The 20,411-nt window shown below is 34.1% G+C and overlaps 2 protein-coding genes across 2 annotated transcripts in view; one reads left to right on the forward strand and one right to left on the reverse strand.

Annotated features, from left to right (window-relative positions):
• LOC138327080 (uncharacterized) overlaps nucleotides 1-12,149 on the forward strand; it is a 114,816-nt gene extending 102,667 nt beyond the window's left edge. Inside the window, 5 exon segments of the mRNA XM_069273066.1 lie at nucleotides 129-332; nucleotides 895-995; nucleotides 1,249-1,502; nucleotides 6,788-6,904; nucleotides 7,576-12,149. Coding sequence (XP_069129167.1) covers nucleotides 129-332; nucleotides 895-995; nucleotides 1,249-1,502; nucleotides 6,788-6,904; nucleotides 7,576-7,727 — 828 coding nt within the window. The 3' untranslated portion in view covers nucleotides 7,728-12,149.
• Nucleotides 12,150-19,520: 7,371 nt separating this feature from the next.
• Nucleotides 19,521-20,186, reverse strand: LOC138327081 (uncharacterized). Its single transcript, XM_069273067.1, has one exon. It carries the CDS (start codon nucleotides 20,184-20,186, stop codon nucleotides 19,521-19,523), a length of 666 nt encoding a protein of 221 aa, XP_069129168.1.
• Nucleotides 20,187-20,411: the final 225 nt, after the last annotated feature.

Raw genomic sequence — 20,411 nt, forward strand, 5'->3', positions numbered from 1 at the left:
TTTTTTTGTGTTCAGAAATTCAATGTGGTTCATATAGATCTAGAGAAGACTTTTGACTGGCTATCAGATCTTTAGTAAATCTATCATCCAGGAAAATATTTTGAAATGAAGTGAACATTTTTTGTTAGGGCTGGCACCTCCTTGGTAAACCCTTGACCTTGAAAACAAGGACGTTTGAGGAAATAGAGAATTGCCTGACAGCATCAGCCCCTTACTTAACTAGAATCTACGCCATCCTACGTCAAAGCTCCATGAGACTTAACTGTCTAAACAGCAAGACAGGAGAAAAGTTTGGAAACTGGCTTGATGACCAGAGAGAGACAACTGAAAAGGTATTTACATGATGTACTTATTTCATTAATTAAAACTTTAATAGTGTGAAGCTATAGCTATTTAATGTTATTTTAAGGCAAGCTAGAGTTTTATTGATTAATTGATAATCAAGGAATTTATTTGATGTTATTTTAAGGCAAGTGAGAGTTTTGTTGATTGATTAATAATAAGGTGGATTCACTGGTACAGTAAATCATAAACACACTTACGGGTACAATGAATTTATGGTTATAACAAATTAATTTTCATTCCCCATCAAGTTTCCCATAAGATGGTTGTAATATGTATAAGGACAATGCTAATGATAAAGTAATTTTGTTGGACCCCACAGGTTTGTTATAACCATGTTTTACTGTTCAAACATTTCATCTGGTATAAATTGCTATAATCAAGTGTTTTGCTTAAAGTCCAAAAGATCTATTTGATGTATTTTAGGTATATTTAGATTAAATCTTAATCAAACCAGGCAGTTATTACTCTCTCTGTCGTTGAAATGTTGAGCGTGATATAAATTCATTTTGATATAATGAACAAGTAAAAAATTTATGTTATCGTTTTCAGGAAACCAAATCCAGCATATCCTTCCTCCAGGGTTACATGTCATTGGTCAAGTTTGTGGCTGACCATGAGGAGCTTGACCCCTTCGTAGAACAGCTGGACAGGTAAGCCAGGTCATCAGGAATTTCTTTGGTTGGTATGAAAAAGGGCCCATTTCATAGGTCTATTTTATAAAAGGTTCATTTCCATTAAATAATTTGGACAGACTTCTAAGGATTTTACACTCAGTGTGTAAATAATAGTCAATTTAATTTTTGTAGAATTTTTCTAGCTGGTTTCCATCATTGTATCAGATAAATTGAAATGTTTTATCTGTTTATTGAGGTGTTTTGATGCATTGAAGTTATATTTTGACAGGTGTCACCTTCCAAGTGGTAAAATTTCCTGGCTTTGTAATGACCACCAGAAAGGTAACCGTATCACCAAGCTGGCCTCCGGGGAGGGAAGCAAGGGAGGAGGTGGCAAGAACGCATTGTTTAGGGAGGATGTGCTGTTCAAGGAACTTCTCGACAATGACCCAGAGTACAGGAAGATGATGCATGAGGCGTCCATGAGGGTGATTCGGCAACGAACCATGATGCTGGAGAGGGAGAAAACTACTGTCAGGAAAGGTATGTGTGTTACACATGGGCAACAACTACTGTCAGTAAAGGTATGTGTGTTACACATGGGCAACAACTACTGTCAGTAAAGGTATGTTTGTTACACATGGGCAACAACTACTATCAGTAAAGGTATGTGTGTTACACATGGGCAACAACTACTATCAGTAAAGGTATGTGTGTTACACATGGGCAACAACTACTGTTAGTAAAGGTATGTGTGTTACACATAGGCAACAACTACTATCAGTAAAGGTATGTGTGTTACACATGGGCAACAACTACTGTCAGTAAAGGTATGTGTGTTACACATGGGCAACAACTACTGTCAGTAAAGGTATGTGTGTTACACATGGGCAACAACTACTGTCAGTAAAGGTATGTGTGTTACACATGGGCAACAACTACTATCAGTAAAGGTATGTGTGTTACACATAGGCAACAACTACTATCAGTAAAGGTATGTGTGTTACACATAGGCAACAACTACTATCAGTAAAGGTATGTGTGTTACACATGGGCAACAACTACTGTCAGTAAAGGTATGTGTGTTACACATGGCAACAACTACAGTAAGGTATGTGTGTTACACATAGGCAACAACTACTGTCAGTAAGGTATGTGTGTTACACATGGGCAACAACTACTGTCAGTAAAGGTATGTGTGTGTTACACATGGGCAACAACTACTGTCAGTAAAGGTATGTGTGTTACACATGGGCAACAACTACTGTCAGTAAAGGTATGTGTGTTACACATGGGCAACAACTACTGTCAGTAAAGGTATGTGTGTTACACATGGGCAACAACTACTGTCAGTAAAGGTATGTGTGTTACACATGGGCAACAACTACTGTCAGTAAAGGTATGTGTGTTACACATGGGCAACAACTACTATCAGTAAAGGTATGTGTGTTACACATGGGCAACAACTACTATCAGTAAAGATATGTGTGTTACACATAGGCAACAACTACTATCAGTAAAGGTATGTGTATTACACATGGGCAACAACTACTATCAGTAAAGGTATGTGTGTTACACATGGGCAACAACTACTATCAGTAAAGGTATGTGTGTTACACATGGGCAACAACTACTATCAGTAAAGGTATGTGTGTTACACATGGGCAACAACTACTATCAGTAAAGGTATGTGTGTTACACATGGGCAACAACTACTATCAGTAAAGGTATGTGTGTTACACATAGGCAACAACTACTATCAGTAAAGGTATGTTTGTTACACATGGGCAACAACTACTATCAGTAAAGGTATGTGTGTTACACATAGGCAACAACTACTATCAGTAAAGGTATGTGTGTTACACATAGGCAATAACTACTATCAGTAAAGGTATGTGTGTTACACATGGGCAACAACTATTGTTAGTAAAGGTATGTGTGTTACATATGGGCAACAACTACTGTCAGTAATGGCATGTGTGTTACACATGGGCAACAACTACTGTCAGTAAAGATATGTGTGTTACACATAAGCAACAACTACTATCAGTAAAGGTATGTTTATTCCACATGGGCAACAACTACTATCAGTAAAGGTATGTTTGTTACACATGGGCAACAACTACTATCAGTAAAGGTATGTTTGTTACATATGGGCAACAACTTCTATCAGTAAAGGTATGTGTGTTACATATGGGCAACAACTACTGTTAGTAAAGGTACATATGTTTTACACATGAATAAGAAGGTGTCTGAGTGGTTAAAATGTCCTAACGTAATGCACTAGCCTCCCACCTTAAAACCCAGGTAAAGTTACTAATTGTTACTAGTGCCAGTTACTAACTGTTACTAGTGTCAGTTACCAACTGTTATTAGTGTCAGTAACTAACCTTTACTAGTGTCAGTAACTAACTGTTACTAGTGTCAGTTACTAACTGTTACTAGTGTCAGTTACTAACTGTTACTAGTGTCAGTTACCTAACTGTTACTAGTGTCAGTAACTAACTGTTACTAGTGTCAGTAACTAACTGTTACCAGTGTCAGTTACTAACTGTTACTATTGTCAGTTACTAACTGTTACTAGTGTCAGTAACTAACTGTTACTAGTGTCAGTAACTAACTGTTACTAGTGTCAGTAACTAACTGTTACTAGTGTCAGTAACTAACTGTTACTATGTCAGTTACTAACTGTTACAGTGTCAGTAACTAAACTGTTACTATTGTCAGTTACTAATGTTACTAGTGTCAGTAACTGTTACTACTAGTGTCAGTTACTAACTGTTACTAGTGTCAGTTACTAACTGTTACTAGTGTCAGTTACTAACTGTTACTAGTGTCAGTTACCAACTGTTACTAGTGTCAGTAACTAACGTTACTGTTACTAGTGTCAGTAACTAACTGTTACTAGTGTCAGTAACTAACTGTTACTAGTGTCAGTTACTAACTGTTACTAACTGTTACTAGTGTCAGTAACTAACTGTTACTAGGTCAGTAACTAACTGTTACTATGTCAGTAACTAACTGTTACTAGTGTCAGTAACTAACTGTTACTAGTGTCAGTAACTAACTGTTACTAGTGTCAGTAACTAACTGTTACTAGTGTCAGTAACTAACTGTTACTAGTGTCAGTTACTAACTGTTACTAGTGTCAGTTACTAACTGTTACTAGTGTCAGTTACTAACTGTTACTAGTGTCAGTTACTAACTGTTACTAGTGTCAGTTACTAACTGTTACTAGTGTCAGTTACTAACTGTTACTAGTGTCAGTAACTAACTGTTACTAGTGTCAGTAACTAACTGTTACTAGTGTCTGTTACTAGTGTCAGTAACTAACTGTTACTATTGTCAGTTACTAACTGTTACTAGTGTCAGTTACTAACTGTTACTAGTGTCAGTAACTAACTGTTACTAGTGTCAGTAACTAACTGTTACTAGTGTCAGTTACTAACTGTTACTAGTGTCAGTTACTAACTGTTACTAGTGTCAGTTACTAACTGTTACTAGTGTCAGTTACTAACTGTTACTAGTGTCAGTAACTAACTGTTACTAGTGTCAGTAACTAACTGTTACTAGTGTCAGTTACTAACTGTTACTAGTGTCAGTTACCAACTGTTACTAGTGTCAGTTACCAACTGTTACTAGTGTCAGTTACCAACTGTTACTAGTGTCAGTTACTAACTGTTACTAGTGTCAGTTACTAACTGTTACTAGTGTCAGTAACTAACTGTTACTAGTGTCAGTTACTAACTGTTACTAGTGTCAGTACTAACTGTTACTAGTGTCAGTTACTAACTGTTACTACTAACTGTTACTATGTCAGTTACTAACTGTTACTAGTGTCAGTTACCAACTGTTACTAGTGCTAGTGTCAGTAACTAACTGTTACTAGTGTCAGTTACCAACTGTTATTAGTGTCAGTTACTAACTGTTACTATTGTCAGTTACCAACTGTTACTAGTGTCAGTAACTAACTGTTACTATGTCAGTTACTAACTGTTACTATTGTCAGTTACTAACTGTTTACTATTGTCAGTTACCAACTGTTACTAGTGTCAGTTACCAACTGTTACTAGTGTCAGTTACTAACTGTTACTATTGTCAGTTACCAACTGTTACTAGTGTCAGTTACTAACTGTTACTAGTGTCAGTTAACTAACTGTTACTAGTGTCAGTTACTAACTGTTACTAGTGTCAGTTACTAACTGTTACTAGTGTCAGTTACTAACTGTTACTAGTGTCAGTTACTAACTGTTACTAGTGTCAGTTACTAACTGTTACTAGTGTCAGTTACTAACTGTTACTAGTGTCAGTTACTAACTCTGTTACTAGTGTCAGTTACCAACTGTTACTAGTGTCAGTTACTAACTGTTACTAGTGTCAGTAACTAACTGTTACTAGTGTCAGTTACCAACTGTTACTAGTGTCAGTTACTAACTGTTACTAGTGTCAGTTACTAACTGTTACTAGTGTCAGTAACTAACTGTTACTAGTGTCAGTTACTAACTGTTACTAGTGTCAGTTACTAACTGTTACTAGTGTCAGTAACTAACTGTTACTAGTGTCAGTAACTAACTGTTACTAGTGTCAGTTAACTAACTGTTACTAGTGTCAGTTACTAACTGTTACTAGTGTCAGTTACTAACTGTTACTAGTGTCAGTTACCAACTGTTACTAGTGTCAGTTACTAACTGTTACTAGTGTCAGTTACTAACTGTTACTAGTGTCAGTAACTAACCTTTACTAGTGTCAGTAACTAACTGTTACTATTGTCAGTTACTAACTGTTACTAGTGTCAGTTACTAACTGTTACTAGTGTCAGTTACTAACTGTTACTAGTGTCAGTTACTAACTGTTACTAGTGTCAGTAACTAACTGTTACTAGTGTCAGTTACTAACTGTTACTAGTGTCAGTTACTAACTGTTACTAGTGTCAGTTACCAACTGTTACTAGTGTCAGTTACCAACTGTTACTAGTGTCAGTTACCAACTGTTACTAGTGTCAGTAACTAACTGTTACTAGTGTCAGTTACCAACTGTTACTAGTGTCAGTTACTAACTGTTACTAGTGTCAGTAACTAACTGTTACTAGTGTCAGTAACTAACTGTTACTAGTGTCAGTTACCAACTGTTACTAGTGTGTCAGTGTAGTTACCAACTGTTACTAGTGTCAGTAACTAACTGTTACTAAGTTGTCAGTTACCAACTGTTATTAGTGTCAGTTACTAGTGTCAGTTACTAACTGTTACTATTGTCAGTTACCAACTGTTATTAGTGTCAGTAACTAACTGTTACTATTGTCAGTTACCAACTGTTACTAGTGTCAGTAACTAACTGTTACTAGCGTCAGTAACTAACTGTTATACTAGTGTCAGTTACCAACTGTTACTAGTGTAAGTCAATAATCTTCCTTTGATAACTCCGACTGTCATCCACCTACACTTAATACGCCTGTAAATGACCTCACCTGTTAATACAAAGTTCAGCACGATAAACCTGAACCAGTTTTGTATATCCTAGCTGTGAATTGTAAATATACAGAATGAACACAGAAACTATATGTTCTGTAATAAAAATAGATTTCATACTCGAACAAAAAAGAAAATGCCTTTCAAACACTGAAAAATTCACTGTATTTATGATACATGTACTTAGAATCTAGTATTATCAATTTTCATCGGTTGAATTGGTCTTTGAGCCACAATAATGAGCTGTTTCTTATATTTGCAGTATTTGAAAGTGTTGCAATATTTGATCACTTGATAAGGATAAGTATTACAGATCAAGTTACAATATCAATCGGAATTCATACTTATGTCAATGTTTTGTAGAAGAAAAGGAGCAGAAAGAAGATAAACAAAAGGAAAAGAATAAGGAGAAGGAAAGCAAAGAAAAGAACAACAAAGAAAATGGAGTCAAAACGGATCGTCCAACATCCTCCTCCAAAAGTATGTCACAGACAGAACGCTCCAAGAAGGCAGCTCAGACTTTCAGGGCGGCTAAGGATGCGGTTGTTTTAACAAACCAAGCGTCCAAACGCTCGAGTAATGTGTGCTCTCTACAGTGAGTGTGACACACAAATCACACATGTGTTTACCACACAATGTGTAGCACATCTGATCCATATTATGGTCAGGGTTGACAAACTATAGAATGATTAAGTCATTATCTATTGCATGCACATATTATTGTAATAAATTCAAAATGCAACATAGAATTACTGATGCAGAAGTGTGAAGATGTTTTATAGTGAGTTTCGTCAACCAAATCTTTTTTATGTTTTAACGCAAATTAGGAAATGTTGGTGAGTGGTGACTCCACACTTGCATAGATTGAAAAGTCATGAATGAAGGCATCTGTGCACTTTTGTATTGCGTCTACCATTACTATTCTGTCTTTGAATATTTTAGTTATTTGACCTTGTGAGTAGGTGTCAGGTTATGAGAGAAATTTTGTCGTTTTCTCTGAAAAATATGATATTTCTCTTACAAACTTAAGGCAGAATAATCAATTACCACCTGCAAGGGCAGATAAGTGTATAATATCCAAATACATAATACATTCTGTGTCGAAAGAGTAATTGTTTGTCGATGTCTGTACATAAACTTTTCTTTAACAGATAAAGGAGGACCATCTATGCCTGTATCACCCAGTACCAGTGAAACCTCCATCAACAGTCGGAAGCTGAGAGCTGCAGGAAATGCAGCCAAACTCACAAAGAAACCAAGCAGTACAGGCAGGCCAAACAGTCGGGCATGTTCCATTCAGTAGCACCAGGCCGACATTTTATGAGCAGGTTCCATTCCGTAGTATCAGGCAGACATCTTAATGAGCATGTTCCATTCAGTAGCACCAGGCAGACATCCTATGAGCAGGTTCCATTCGGTAGCACCAGGCAGACATTTTATGAGAATGTTCGATTCAGTAACACCAGGCAGACTGACATATTTATGATGAAAAAGCTATATTTGGTAAAAGTAGACAGACATTTGATAATCTGCCTCCATTTGGTACTAGCAGAAGGACACCTGATAATTGTTCTCCATTTGGTTGTAGCAGAAGACATTTGATGAGATTAATCTATTGATTCAACATTAGCTGAGCATTCTCCTGGTAGTGAAAGCAGTCATTTGAACTCAAAGACTTGCTATTAATAGGAACAGATATTTCTTGCAAAACATCCTGGAAATGTGTTGTAGGCATATGCCTTAAAGAAAGGCTAGTTGGTTAGTGTCTGGTTTATCGCATACATGATCCTGCTACCGGTAGGTCGTCATGAGAAGGTGATATCTAGACCAACCTGAATAATATGTGTCTGGTCAAACACTTTTTTATGGTTTTGTTTATTAATATACTATTTATTACATAATGATGTCATTATTTACAATAAACATGAACATGAATTGCTAGAGTAATTCAGTAAATGTCTGAAACACAAGATAATATTAATATTTTGGTTACTATGGTGAACATATTTATTATTTTAAAACTATTCCGATACTCTGCTCAAAATTAAATGGTGGCATAAGGCACAATGTAATAAACAAAATATTAAAGGCCATATTATTCCTGTAATATAAATGTAACGTTGGTTACATTAGAGTGTTATTAAATGTATGTGTAATATTAATGTTTCTAATCACAATATATATGTAAATATACCAGAGTACCTAAGGCAGTCTTTATTTAATATAATGTAAGTTTAATATGCTGTAAAATTTTTGATGAAAAGTTATGTTACAAAAGCAAATCATCAAAGAAAAAGTGTGCATGCGAGTTATTGATATCCCTTATTTTAGCCTTAATGTAATATTGTAAAATAAGATACTACATAAACATGTATACAGGTTTACCAATGTTTACATTTATTCACATACAGATTTACATATTTACAAAACATTCCCTGCTGTGTGATTTGTTGATTTTATTATTTGTTAATGATATTTACACTAAAACGAACAATTATTAAGATATGATTTAAATGCCTTAATACATAGTTAATATTAATAATGTGATATTTAGTCATCATGATAACCATTGACAAAGGAAATTAAGATCTAACATCCTAATTATTATATACCTCGGAGTCAATCCACTGCATGACATCAGGGTTAATGTTAACCACCTTATTTTATGGCTAAATTCCTACAAGTGCAGATTGTAATTTTTATTTCAAATTATAAATCATGAGTCTTTTATTGGACCTGCCAATAATAGAGCTCATTTATCTACCATGTTTAATGTCTTGATGGATATGTTACTTTTTTTACGGCTGTTTGACAATCCCAGCAGCTGTTTGTTTAGCATTATGGGATTTATACTGTATATGTGTTGTCTGTTTTACAGAATTGGCATTCATGTCGCTAAAGAGGTTTAGTGATGTTTAGCATTCTATTTTGTTTCTTTGTTGTTTTTTTCTCTTGACTGTTTAAATCAACGAGAGTGCAATGTCTGTGTATTTTTTTCTGGTTATTCATTCAGTCTATATATTTCGATATTTTTTTTAAGTTTTTCATTTACACTTATAAAGTCAATTTGAATGGCACTTCTGACATATATATATATAATACATAATCAACCTTTACATCTGAGGCATTGATAATACAATATAATTTAAAGTTGTGGTATTTACATAACTGATCAATATTGTAAGCCTATATGTCTTGTTAATGTATTTATATTTCCGTCCATGGTAATAATGATATATACCATCCATGATTATAATGTATACCGTCCATAGTAGAAAGTCTTATTTGATTATCAATTAGTCATTTTGATGTGAATATCAAGATTTTGTGTTTGATAGTGCTATATGATATAGACCAGGTATCCAGAAATTACTGAACATTTAGTTACGTTCTGTTGCTATTTCTAGGTTACGCTAATGCCACCTTTACGATGGTAAATACAATATTATTTAATCTTGTGCTTTAAGTTTTTTGCTGCTTTTTATGGTGTCGTATATAACTGTTCTTAATCAGTTTATCCAATATAGATAAGTATGAAATAGTTATGGAAGTAACTTTCAATTTTGATTAAGTGTAAGACAAGCGAAATCCATCTCTGACGTGGCTTATTAAAGACACAATTAGGCAACGGCTCATTTATTTTTACATCAAAATTAACATGTGATGTTACAAAAAGTGTTATTACATTTTGTGTTGTACAATATGCATGACATGGCCATATAAGTAGTTGTGTGATATGTCAGAATAATTGAAAATTACTTCATTAAATACTTGTGTTATGTAGTGAGATGGAGGCGTGAGTGGGATTCTCACTACAGTAATTCAGTATATCTGTGCAGTACATGTACGACTATGATGTTACCATGGAGACATTAATTAAAAGTTTCATGATAGCATATATTTATACCATTATATTATGATACTTTGCATAGAGCTATTACATTTAGAATATTCAATATATTTATTTTCTTCACTTTAATTCATTAATTTCTGTAGCAATAGTGGCTATTTTCATCTTTATTATAGTTACCCTGGTAACAGATATATCTTATGATGCCTTTAGTTTCCTTGAGATCTCCCACTGTCATTGTAAAGAAACTAGGATTTGAATTAGATATTGTCCTCTACCGTAATTTTTTCAAACATTGCCATCTTCACTAGTTCCCGATTATGTTACATACTTACATACTCTAAGAATTCGTGGTTTGTGGATCGAGATGGACTCTGTATACATAGGCTGATATTTTTTTAGATTGCAGACTTAACGAATAATGCAAACTTGTTGATTTGTTTCCTCTCTTTTTATTAATTTATTTTTTGAAACTTTATTGACATTAGACATTTTATACTAGGTGATTTTGGCATTATCATGAATAACACTCAAAATACCTGAGTTGGTTTAGAAAAGGGTAAACATTCTTTATTTTGTTAAAATTATTCATTACTTTATTTATGGTGACACTTTTGTCTTTCAAATACTTCTAAACATAAATTTATAATCTCCATAATTATGTATATGAATATTCTTTTTTGAACATATTTTATTGATTAAAACCCCGCACAAATGTGATAAAAAAACTATTTTTATTGTACCACTTTAATTATTTGCTCAAATATATTTCATATACATTGTAGTCTTTATATATAATTATCTACATGTTTATCTTGTATTCTGTACCTCATTGTTTGTATACATGTATATACATTTATTGTTATCGCATTTAATTTCAAATATTTCTACAACTATACAGGGTAACAATATTTTTCATCTAATATTAATTTGATGCACAAAAAAAACTCGAAATTAATGTATATGACTCAGTCAATGTACGTAAGCACTGTGTTACAACATTACATGTTACCATAGAGATTTATGGTTACAAATACAAAATTGTGTTTTATTTTACATGTATGTAATTTACACAAAGCCAATACTTAATTATGTATGTTCCCGTACAGGTGTTTAGGTTTTTATTAGAAAACATAACTAATCAACGGTTTGTAGTCATTATATTAAATTTTATCTTATATATCTTATCTAATCTTAGAAATGTAAATGTAAATGTTTTCTCAATTTTGAAGGTTGCCTAATGTGTAGTGTGCCAGGTACATATCATATATGTTATTGCAGTCACAATGCAACAATGATATACATCTGTGACCTTTCCAGTGGAAGTGTTTATTAATAGAATCATGACTCTACACATGATATAAATCCATGATGAGGTAATATTAATTCCTTACCTGAGGTAATATTAATTCCTTACCTGAGGTAATATTAATTCCTTACCTGAGGTAATATTAATTCCTTACCTGAGGTAATATTAATTCCTTACCTTAGGTAATATTAATTCCTTACCTGAGATAATATTAATTCCTTACCTGAGGTAATATTAATTCCTTACCTGAGGTAATATTAATTCCTTACCTGAGGTAATATTATTCCTTACCTGAGGTAATATTAATTCCTTACCTGAGGTAATATTAATTCCTTACCTGAGGTAATATTAATTCCTTACCTGAGATAATATAATTCCTTACCTGAGGTAATATTAATTCCTTACCTGAGGTAATATTAATTCCTTACCTTAGGTAATATTAATTCCTTACCTGAGATAATATTAATTCCTTACCTGAGATAATATTAATTCCTTACCTGAGGTAATATTAATTCCTTACCTGAGGTAATATTAATTCCTTACCTGAGGTAATATTAATTCCTTACCTGAGGTAATATTAATTCCTTACCTGAGGTAATATTAATTCCTTACCTGAGGTAATATTAATTCCTTACCTGAGGTAATATTAATTCCTTACCTGAGGTAATATTAATTCCTTACCTGAGGTAATATTAATTCCTTACCTGAGGTAATATTAATTCCTTACCTAGGTAATATTAATTCTTTACCTGAGGTAATATTAATTCCTTACCTGAGGTAATATTAATTCCTTACCTGAGGTAATATTAATTCCTTACCTAGGTAATATTATTCCTTACCTTAGGTAATATTAATTCCTTACCTGAGGTAATATTAATTCCTTACCTGAGGTAATATTAATTCCTTACCTGAGGTAATATTAATTCCTTACCTGAGGTAATATTAATTCCTTACCTGAGTAATATTAATTCCTTACCTGAGGTAATATTAATTCCTTACCTGAGTAATATTCCTTCTAGGTAAATTTCACTTACCTTACCTAGGTAATATTAATTCCTTACCTGAGTAATATTAATCCTTACCTGGTAATATAATTCCTTACCTGAGTAATATCCTTACTGGGTAATAATAATTCCTTACCTGAGGTAATATTAATTCCTTACCTGGTATATAATTCCTTACCTGAGGTAATATAATTCCTTACCTGAGGATATAATCTTACTATTAATTCCTTACCTTGAGTAATATTAATTCCTTACCTGAGGTAATATTATTCTTACCTGAGGTAATATTAATTCCTTACCTTAATTCCTTACTGAGGTAATATTAATTCCTTACCTGAGATAATATTAATTCCTTACCTGAGGTAATATGAATTCCTTACCTGAGGTAATATTAATTCCTTACCTGAGGTAATATGAATTCCTTACCTGAGGTAATATGAATTCCTTACCTGAGGTAATATTAATTCCTTACCTGAGATAATATGAATTCCTTACCTGAGATAATATGAATTCCTTACCTGAGGTAATATTAATTCCTTACCTGAGGTAATATTAATTCCTTACCTGAGATAATATGAATTCCTTACCTGAGATAATATTAATTCCTTACCTGAGGTAATATGAATTCCTTACCTGAGGTAATATTATTCCTTACCTGTGGTAATATGAATTCCTTACCTGAGGTAATATTATTCCTTACCTGAGGTAATATTAATTCCTTACCTGAGGTAATATGAATTCCTTACCTGAGGTAATATTAATTCCTTACCTGAGGTAATATGAATTCCTTACCTGAGGTAATATGAATTCCTTACCTGAGGTAATATTAATTCCTTACCTGAGGTAATATGAATTCCTTACCTGAGGTAATATGAATTCCTTACCTGAGGTAATATTAATTCCTTACCTGAGATAATATGAATTCCTTACCTGAGATAATATTAATTCCTTACCTGAGGTAATATGAATTCCTTACCTGAGGTAATATTAATTCCTTACCTGAGGTAATATGAATTCCTTACCTGAGATAATATTATTCCTTACCTGAGGTAATATTATTCCTTACCTGTGGTAATATGAATTCCTTACCTGAGATAATATGAATTCCTTACCTGAGAGTAACTGGTGATAATTTACCTGGTACTGTCCTTTATACATACACTTTATATACATCATACTAAGAATGAACCATAATTGTTTATCTGTTGATTTTATATATTGATTTTCCGTCCATATGATTTCCTTTTCATTGATGTTACGCCCAAGGAGGATATAGAAGTTTTATGTTACAAAAAGAAAGAATTTTGACAGCTGCAATGATTATATGGTACAGCCTTTCTCTTAAAAGCTTGCATTCCAATTCATATTTTATGGGATTTCCACTAGAAATGTTTTCGTTAATTTCCGTAGAGTTGTTAGAATAAAATGATAAGTATACCAATAATATCACAAGTATTCAGCGATATGACAATTTACCGATAGCTTTGTATTTAAGAGTGTTGGATACCAGTGATTATATGTAATACTACATATTATATAGACCTTGTGATCACCCTTCTTGACTTCTCCTAAGATTGCGGTCGTAGGTTTAGATGTTAATAAAATCATTCTTTTCTAACATCGTTTATTGATTCTTTTTTTCTACAAGATGTACACGCGTAAGACTCTTTCATTTGTGGATATGAAGGGTAGGGCTATTCTACCCGAGGATCACAAAATGTTGTAAAACCCGAGGCTTGTCGAGGGTTTTACGACATTTTGTGATCCCGAGGGTAGAATAACCCTATCCTATCTATCCACGTATGAAAGAGTATTTTTCTCTCATACCTCGACGTTTTATTGCAATTCTACTACTATGATTTCCCGCCATTTTGAAATCAATTCCAAAGAAAACGCGACTGCAAGTCAATTCTTCATATATAAAAATTGCGTGATATTTTCAACTCGGTTCCCGTTGTTTGTATCTTTTAAAGCAAATCTAGCCTAGTTTCTGGGGGAAAAATTAAAATTGTACGTAGAAAGTAATTTTGTTAAACGCTGTGACGTCACGAGGCTTTATTGCATGGGTAGCCATGCAATACAGCATCAGGCGACATGAGTATATTGCATTAGACCAGCCAGTATTACACGTGAAGGTATGAGAGAATATACAGTAAAACGTGGTTATAACGACCCTCTGTGGACCACAGATCACAAAAATCACTTCTTTATACACATATTACAGGTATCTTATATGAACATTGACTGGGAATGAAAATTACCACGTTATAACCATGAATTTGTTGTAAACGCATTCGTTATAAACAAGTTTTACTGTGTATGTCCATTTACGTCAGTTAACTAATGCTCATTCAATGCTTATAATACTTGGTAACTTTGTCGTTGCATCTGTAATAGATCTCCGACGATCCCAAGTTAAAACATCAAAAAGCTGAAAATACAAACCATGTCAGCCACAGTTCATCTTGAGAGTGGTCTATGATGTGCTTTCTAATATAACCATTGGACCATCTAATATACCAGCAGTGTGGCTTGGGCGGAAGCCTAGAATCTTCTCTTTGTGAGAAGTGGCACTGACTCAATGGACAGATTGCGGACACCTTGGAAAGGACGAGGAAGAATTCGAAGGGAATACAGAAATGGACAACATTTATCCAGTTTCAGACGGAGGACAAACACTGATAAAATCTGCTAGTAAGACCAACCTGGGCATTATAGGATATGGATGAGACTGGTAAATGCGTGTCGACCTGGGCGGAAAACAATTGGCCTTCACAGAGGTGGTGGAGACAACACTATGGTCAGACATAGTGCTATTATTATCTTTTAGGAAGAAGAAACCGGTAATGGCGGAACTGACGTTGTCCCAGAAGACAATATATGAATCGGCCTACGAGCGGGAAATAAAACAAATATTCTTAGTTGTATAACGAATGTTGGAAGAAATGCTGGCATGTATGGACATTCTCGGTGGTGGTAGACTGTCGAAGTTTCCCCAACAAGTCGTGCTAGATAATATATGGAACCCTCGGCACCACGCGGACGACGAGGGAGACTGATGTTAGAAAGTTGGGGAAGTAGGCAGAGAGATCTAAAGCATCCCGCTGGTTGTGGAAACGCAGAGGGCGAGAGAGGCTGGTCGAGAGTAGCAATTGATCGCCGGCCCCCAACTCATCATCCGGAGAGAGTTCCCGGATAAGGGTTGGAACTCTCGAAGATGATTGGACCTGGCTGATTACGACGACGGTTGAGCATCACCAACAGCGGTATCCAGGTACTTTTCATAGATGTCATCATGCATCCTTAAAGACTCAAAATGGCGAATTGGCGTGATTGGTAAAAATATGTGGTTTTTCATGAGCCTAGATTTACTGTCATCAAAAGACTTATTAAAATGGCAAACGCGATATGTAAGTAAAAGATCAAAATATGGAACGATGTCTTTCGAATGAACTTTTTTTTATATCGGTGCAAATAATATTGTGATATCTTTTCAAATCGTGTTTATATCATCATTTTTAAATCCAGACATCGAATGAAATAATCCAAAGTTACATGTGTGGATGACAATCTATGTCACAGAAAGTGCGACGTCCCTTAATGACAGAATGTTAAAGTTCAAATGAGGACAGATCGAGAATTTCGTTGGAGTAGTTGCCAAATGCTTGGAACAAGTATGATAATTCCTGACGAGGAACCTAAAAATTTGAACGAGAGTTGTAAGGAAACGCTAAAATGGACAATGCCAATGTTTATATCACAAATTTCTTAAATTCAAAGAAAGACAAAATAGTTATATGAGCTAAGTAGAGAACCAAATAATTCAATTTCAAGCGTGAAATTAATACGCTTGAAATTAATAAACTTGATAAGCATACATGTAAAGGAATTAAAAAGTTGCAATAAACCAAAAATGGAGGCTGCTTATATTAGTAGCACTAATACCTTCTTTTCAAGGTGATTAAAATGAGTAGTCGGGCAAAGGAAGGCTAAAGTAAGTAAAACTGGTGTTAAGTTATCCAGTAAAATTTCTTATGAAATAGAAAATTAAAATGTCCCATCAAAATCGCTCTGAATGCTAAGAAATTAATTTATATTACAGGAACCCTAAAACGTCCTACTCGTTGGTTATGTCCATGTTGATATTTCCAGGCAACCTCACTTTCAAAGAGGTGGACGAATTTATTTTTAGAATTGTGCTAAAACAAGACCTATTCCGTAATTTCAATGGTCAAAACTGGACAACATAAGCAGAACTTGACCATCGTTTTGATATGTAAGGGTTTTTGGAAGGTCACTGAACGCATTTAGACTGGTTTTCTTTGTCTGACTATTCACTTTAAAGGCCCACTACCTTTCCGGAGCAAAATTTAAAGGTTTCTAAAAATCATAGATAACATAAGAAAATATATATCGATGGCCTAAGATGAGGTTATAACATGAAGCTTATGCAAGTTTTCCTGCGTAATATATGATGACAGTTGAGTTTCATTTCACTGTTTTGCCTTCTGGGCAGTGATAGTCAACTACCGCGCGGCATTTAGGACGACGGCGGGAAACATAAGACGACCCGCGTTATGAAAATTAACATTTTATTTATTTAAATTAATTGTTCAGAAGGTGATGATAAGTGTAGCATTACCGGTAAGTTGATAACTTTTGCGACTCTACAAAATTATCAATCTCGTTTTACATTTCTATTTTAAAAATTAAAAGCCGTTTCGGAAAGTACTATTCACTTTAAGAGAGTCTTGATAAAACACTAAGAAATTCAAATGAATTTCGATCACAGCAATTTAATCGTCGTTTTATTGAAGAATAACCTACCAGTAATAAGCGCTATAAGCCAACATCATCATAAAAATGCAACAGCACGGGTTGACACATGATTGGAATAAACCGACCAGGATAACCAATTAATGTTCTTCCTATGTCAACAACATATGTAAAAGATAAAATGTATCCGCCATAACAGCTTATTTGGCACAACCCATTCACAACTAAGAAGCAAAACATTGCACGATATATGATAAATGAACTTTGAAAATAAATTAATTCTGTGTGAACAAGAAAAATATTTTATATTTGTTTCACTCAGATGAAGGATCACACAAAACCAACTTCCTACTTACCGATCAAACGAAAAATAAGGAATTACAAAGTCTGGACTAGAAATGTCTATAAAATTTTAAAACGTTGGGAAATATTATACCAAGTCTACATTTGTATCTCTACAAACACAACGTATTTACTGATACATAAATTAGAGTATAATTAATTAAGACATGTATTCTACTGTTTTAGCTCTACAGTTCACATTGATCTAGTATTCATTTTGTGATCAAAATCAGACGACCATATTAAAAAAAATCTTGATACCTAATCCGGCTTTATTAGTCAGTTAACACCTGTCCAAAAATAAGTTACTTAGTTTCTATGATTCAATATTAATCTACGTGCCTTTCATACAAAAGCGCCACATGAAAATGTTATCGCCTAGTCACGTATATAATTGAAAGAACCTTGTTCAAACAAACGTGATTTATTTCTTTTAAATCATTGCTAAATTGAAGTGTTCGATACATTATATTGAAATGAATTTAAGTGTTGCGTGCCAATTTTTATCAACGTTTGAACATACCACTAGAGTTAGAATAAATAAAAAAATAAACATTTATCATCACAAGCCTATTTATAGCGTCTGACACGAACACTTCAAATTCAGTTCATGTACATGCAGATTAATGCTGTATAGCCGGTTATTTTCGCGGGGATGATATTTTTGCGATTTCGCGGGACATTGCTATGATCGCGAAAATTAATTGATTTGCGTAATATCAAAAATGATGGAATCGTACATATCCTGAAAGCCAATCGTTTTAAAACCGGCAAAATTTGAATTTCTCACTTTTAGATCAAATAATGAAAATTTTGAGTCACGAAAATAATCACATTATACGATAACTATCACATTAAAATGACTACATCGATTACATTATTTTTTACCAAAAAAATGCTGTATTACATTAAATGCGAGTTAATTCTTTCATGATTTGGAACTTGTGGTTAATCTATGAGACAGGAACTATGAAAATATATCAAGTTTATTATGTTTTTTTTTTTTGTTTTTTTTTTTTTATATTTACGGTTCTATAAAAACAACGAAAAAGTCGAAAAAGGAATATTTCATTTTATACCGTATATATTTATTATGTATTACTATCGACATCAATTTTTTACAAAGTTTATACAAATCAAACAATTGTTTACACCTGTTTTTATTTATCTATTCCTATTAAATGTAAAAAAAAAATGCGGTAACCGGTATACGAGCAATGAGACTTAAAAAGAACGTTACACATTTCAAAAAGATGTAAGAAGTTTTCTTTTCCCTTAATATATTAGCAAGACATCACATTGAACAGTTCGCGTTTAAATAAAAAAAAAATGAAATTGAAAATTGTTTGCTACGGTAATAACAACACTACACCCTATCTACTTGTATATGATCAACAATCCTGTCCTAAATATTACATGCTATTAGAAACAGTCTACACACCCAAACATAACACCACATCGTCCTATTGACAGTCCAGTCACCGAAACTCCACACTGGAATCCTAAAATCATGGTACCTCAGGTCTAATCTTACTGACAATTAAGTCATGTTCTCCAAATTAAAGATATGAAAATACATTTTCCACTCGCACACACACAGAGTCTGTCAGGAATCTCTGTTCTAAAGACACACTGTTTCTAACGTCCATGTATATTGATGCAAGATAAATATCGTTAACGTGAGTACACCAAGCGAGAAACATTTCATATTATTTAATGCGTGTGAGTAAACACGATCAAAACGAACGATATATAAACTGCAATCGCCTGTGTAATCCTCCACCGTTACCACTAAAATGCATGCACTGCCTACTGTTAGTACTTTGTACGTTCCTGAAAAGAAGTTGGCATATTGTCTATAGAATCACAAGACGCTTTACGTATTTGCGGGAAAAACTGTTTATTGTCAATCCTCTTGGTGGGCTTGTCTAGTTTGCTAACACAGGAGGCCAGACCAATAAGAATCATACTGCCGATTATGACGACGAGGGCAGCAATAGAGTTGTTTATATTCGTCTTTCTGAGTCTCTCCTCTGCTGTTTTTGCTGTTGATGAAATCGCTGTTGGGGTTGGCGTGGGCGGAGATGTAGAACTGATAGCCACTGAAGAACTTGAAATGGATGTTGAAGTATCTGCATTTATCGAATTAGCAGAAGAAACCGTTAGTACAGTAGATGTAGAATTAGGAGTACTTGTGACCGCCGAGACAGGTACAGTGGATGTCTGAGCAGAGGTTGTTGAATTATCTGACGCCACACTCGAGGTTGTTGAGGTAGTTGGTGTCTGACTAGAGGCTACAGTGGTAGTTGGTGTCTGACTAGAGGCTACATTGGTAGTTGGTGTCCCTGTCGAAGTTGACGCATTATTCCCCGTTGTGGGGGCAATTGATTGAGATATTCCTGATGTAGTCGAACATCCCATAAGATCAACATTAAAACATAGGAGTACAAATCCAGTCGACACTAATGTAGAGATCCTCATCATTGTACAGAAAAATAAGTGTTAAAATTATATCCCAGAATAAAATCAAGTGAAGTTTTTTATCTCCCAACTCACATTTATAAATCTGTTAGGATCATTGACGAAAGTTCGTAGTACGGACTATGCGCATGGCTACGGCGGCAATGTTCCGGTGCGTATGAATCGGGAAGAATGTTTCACTGTTTTAGTTCGAATTAGATAATATTTGCTTTTTCATAGAGGGGC

This window comes from Argopecten irradians, chromosome 7 (assembly GCF_041381155.1).
Source record: "Argopecten irradians isolate NY chromosome 7, Ai_NY, whole genome shotgun sequence".
Taxonomy (NCBI): Eukaryota; Metazoa; Mollusca; class Bivalvia; order Pectinida; family Pectinidae; genus Argopecten; species Argopecten irradians.

Coding starts and splice junctions, on each gene's coding strand:
- LOC138327081 (XM_069273067.1), bottom strand. CDS start 20,186: ATGAGGATCTCTACATTAGTGTCGACTGGATTTGTACTCCTATGTTTT.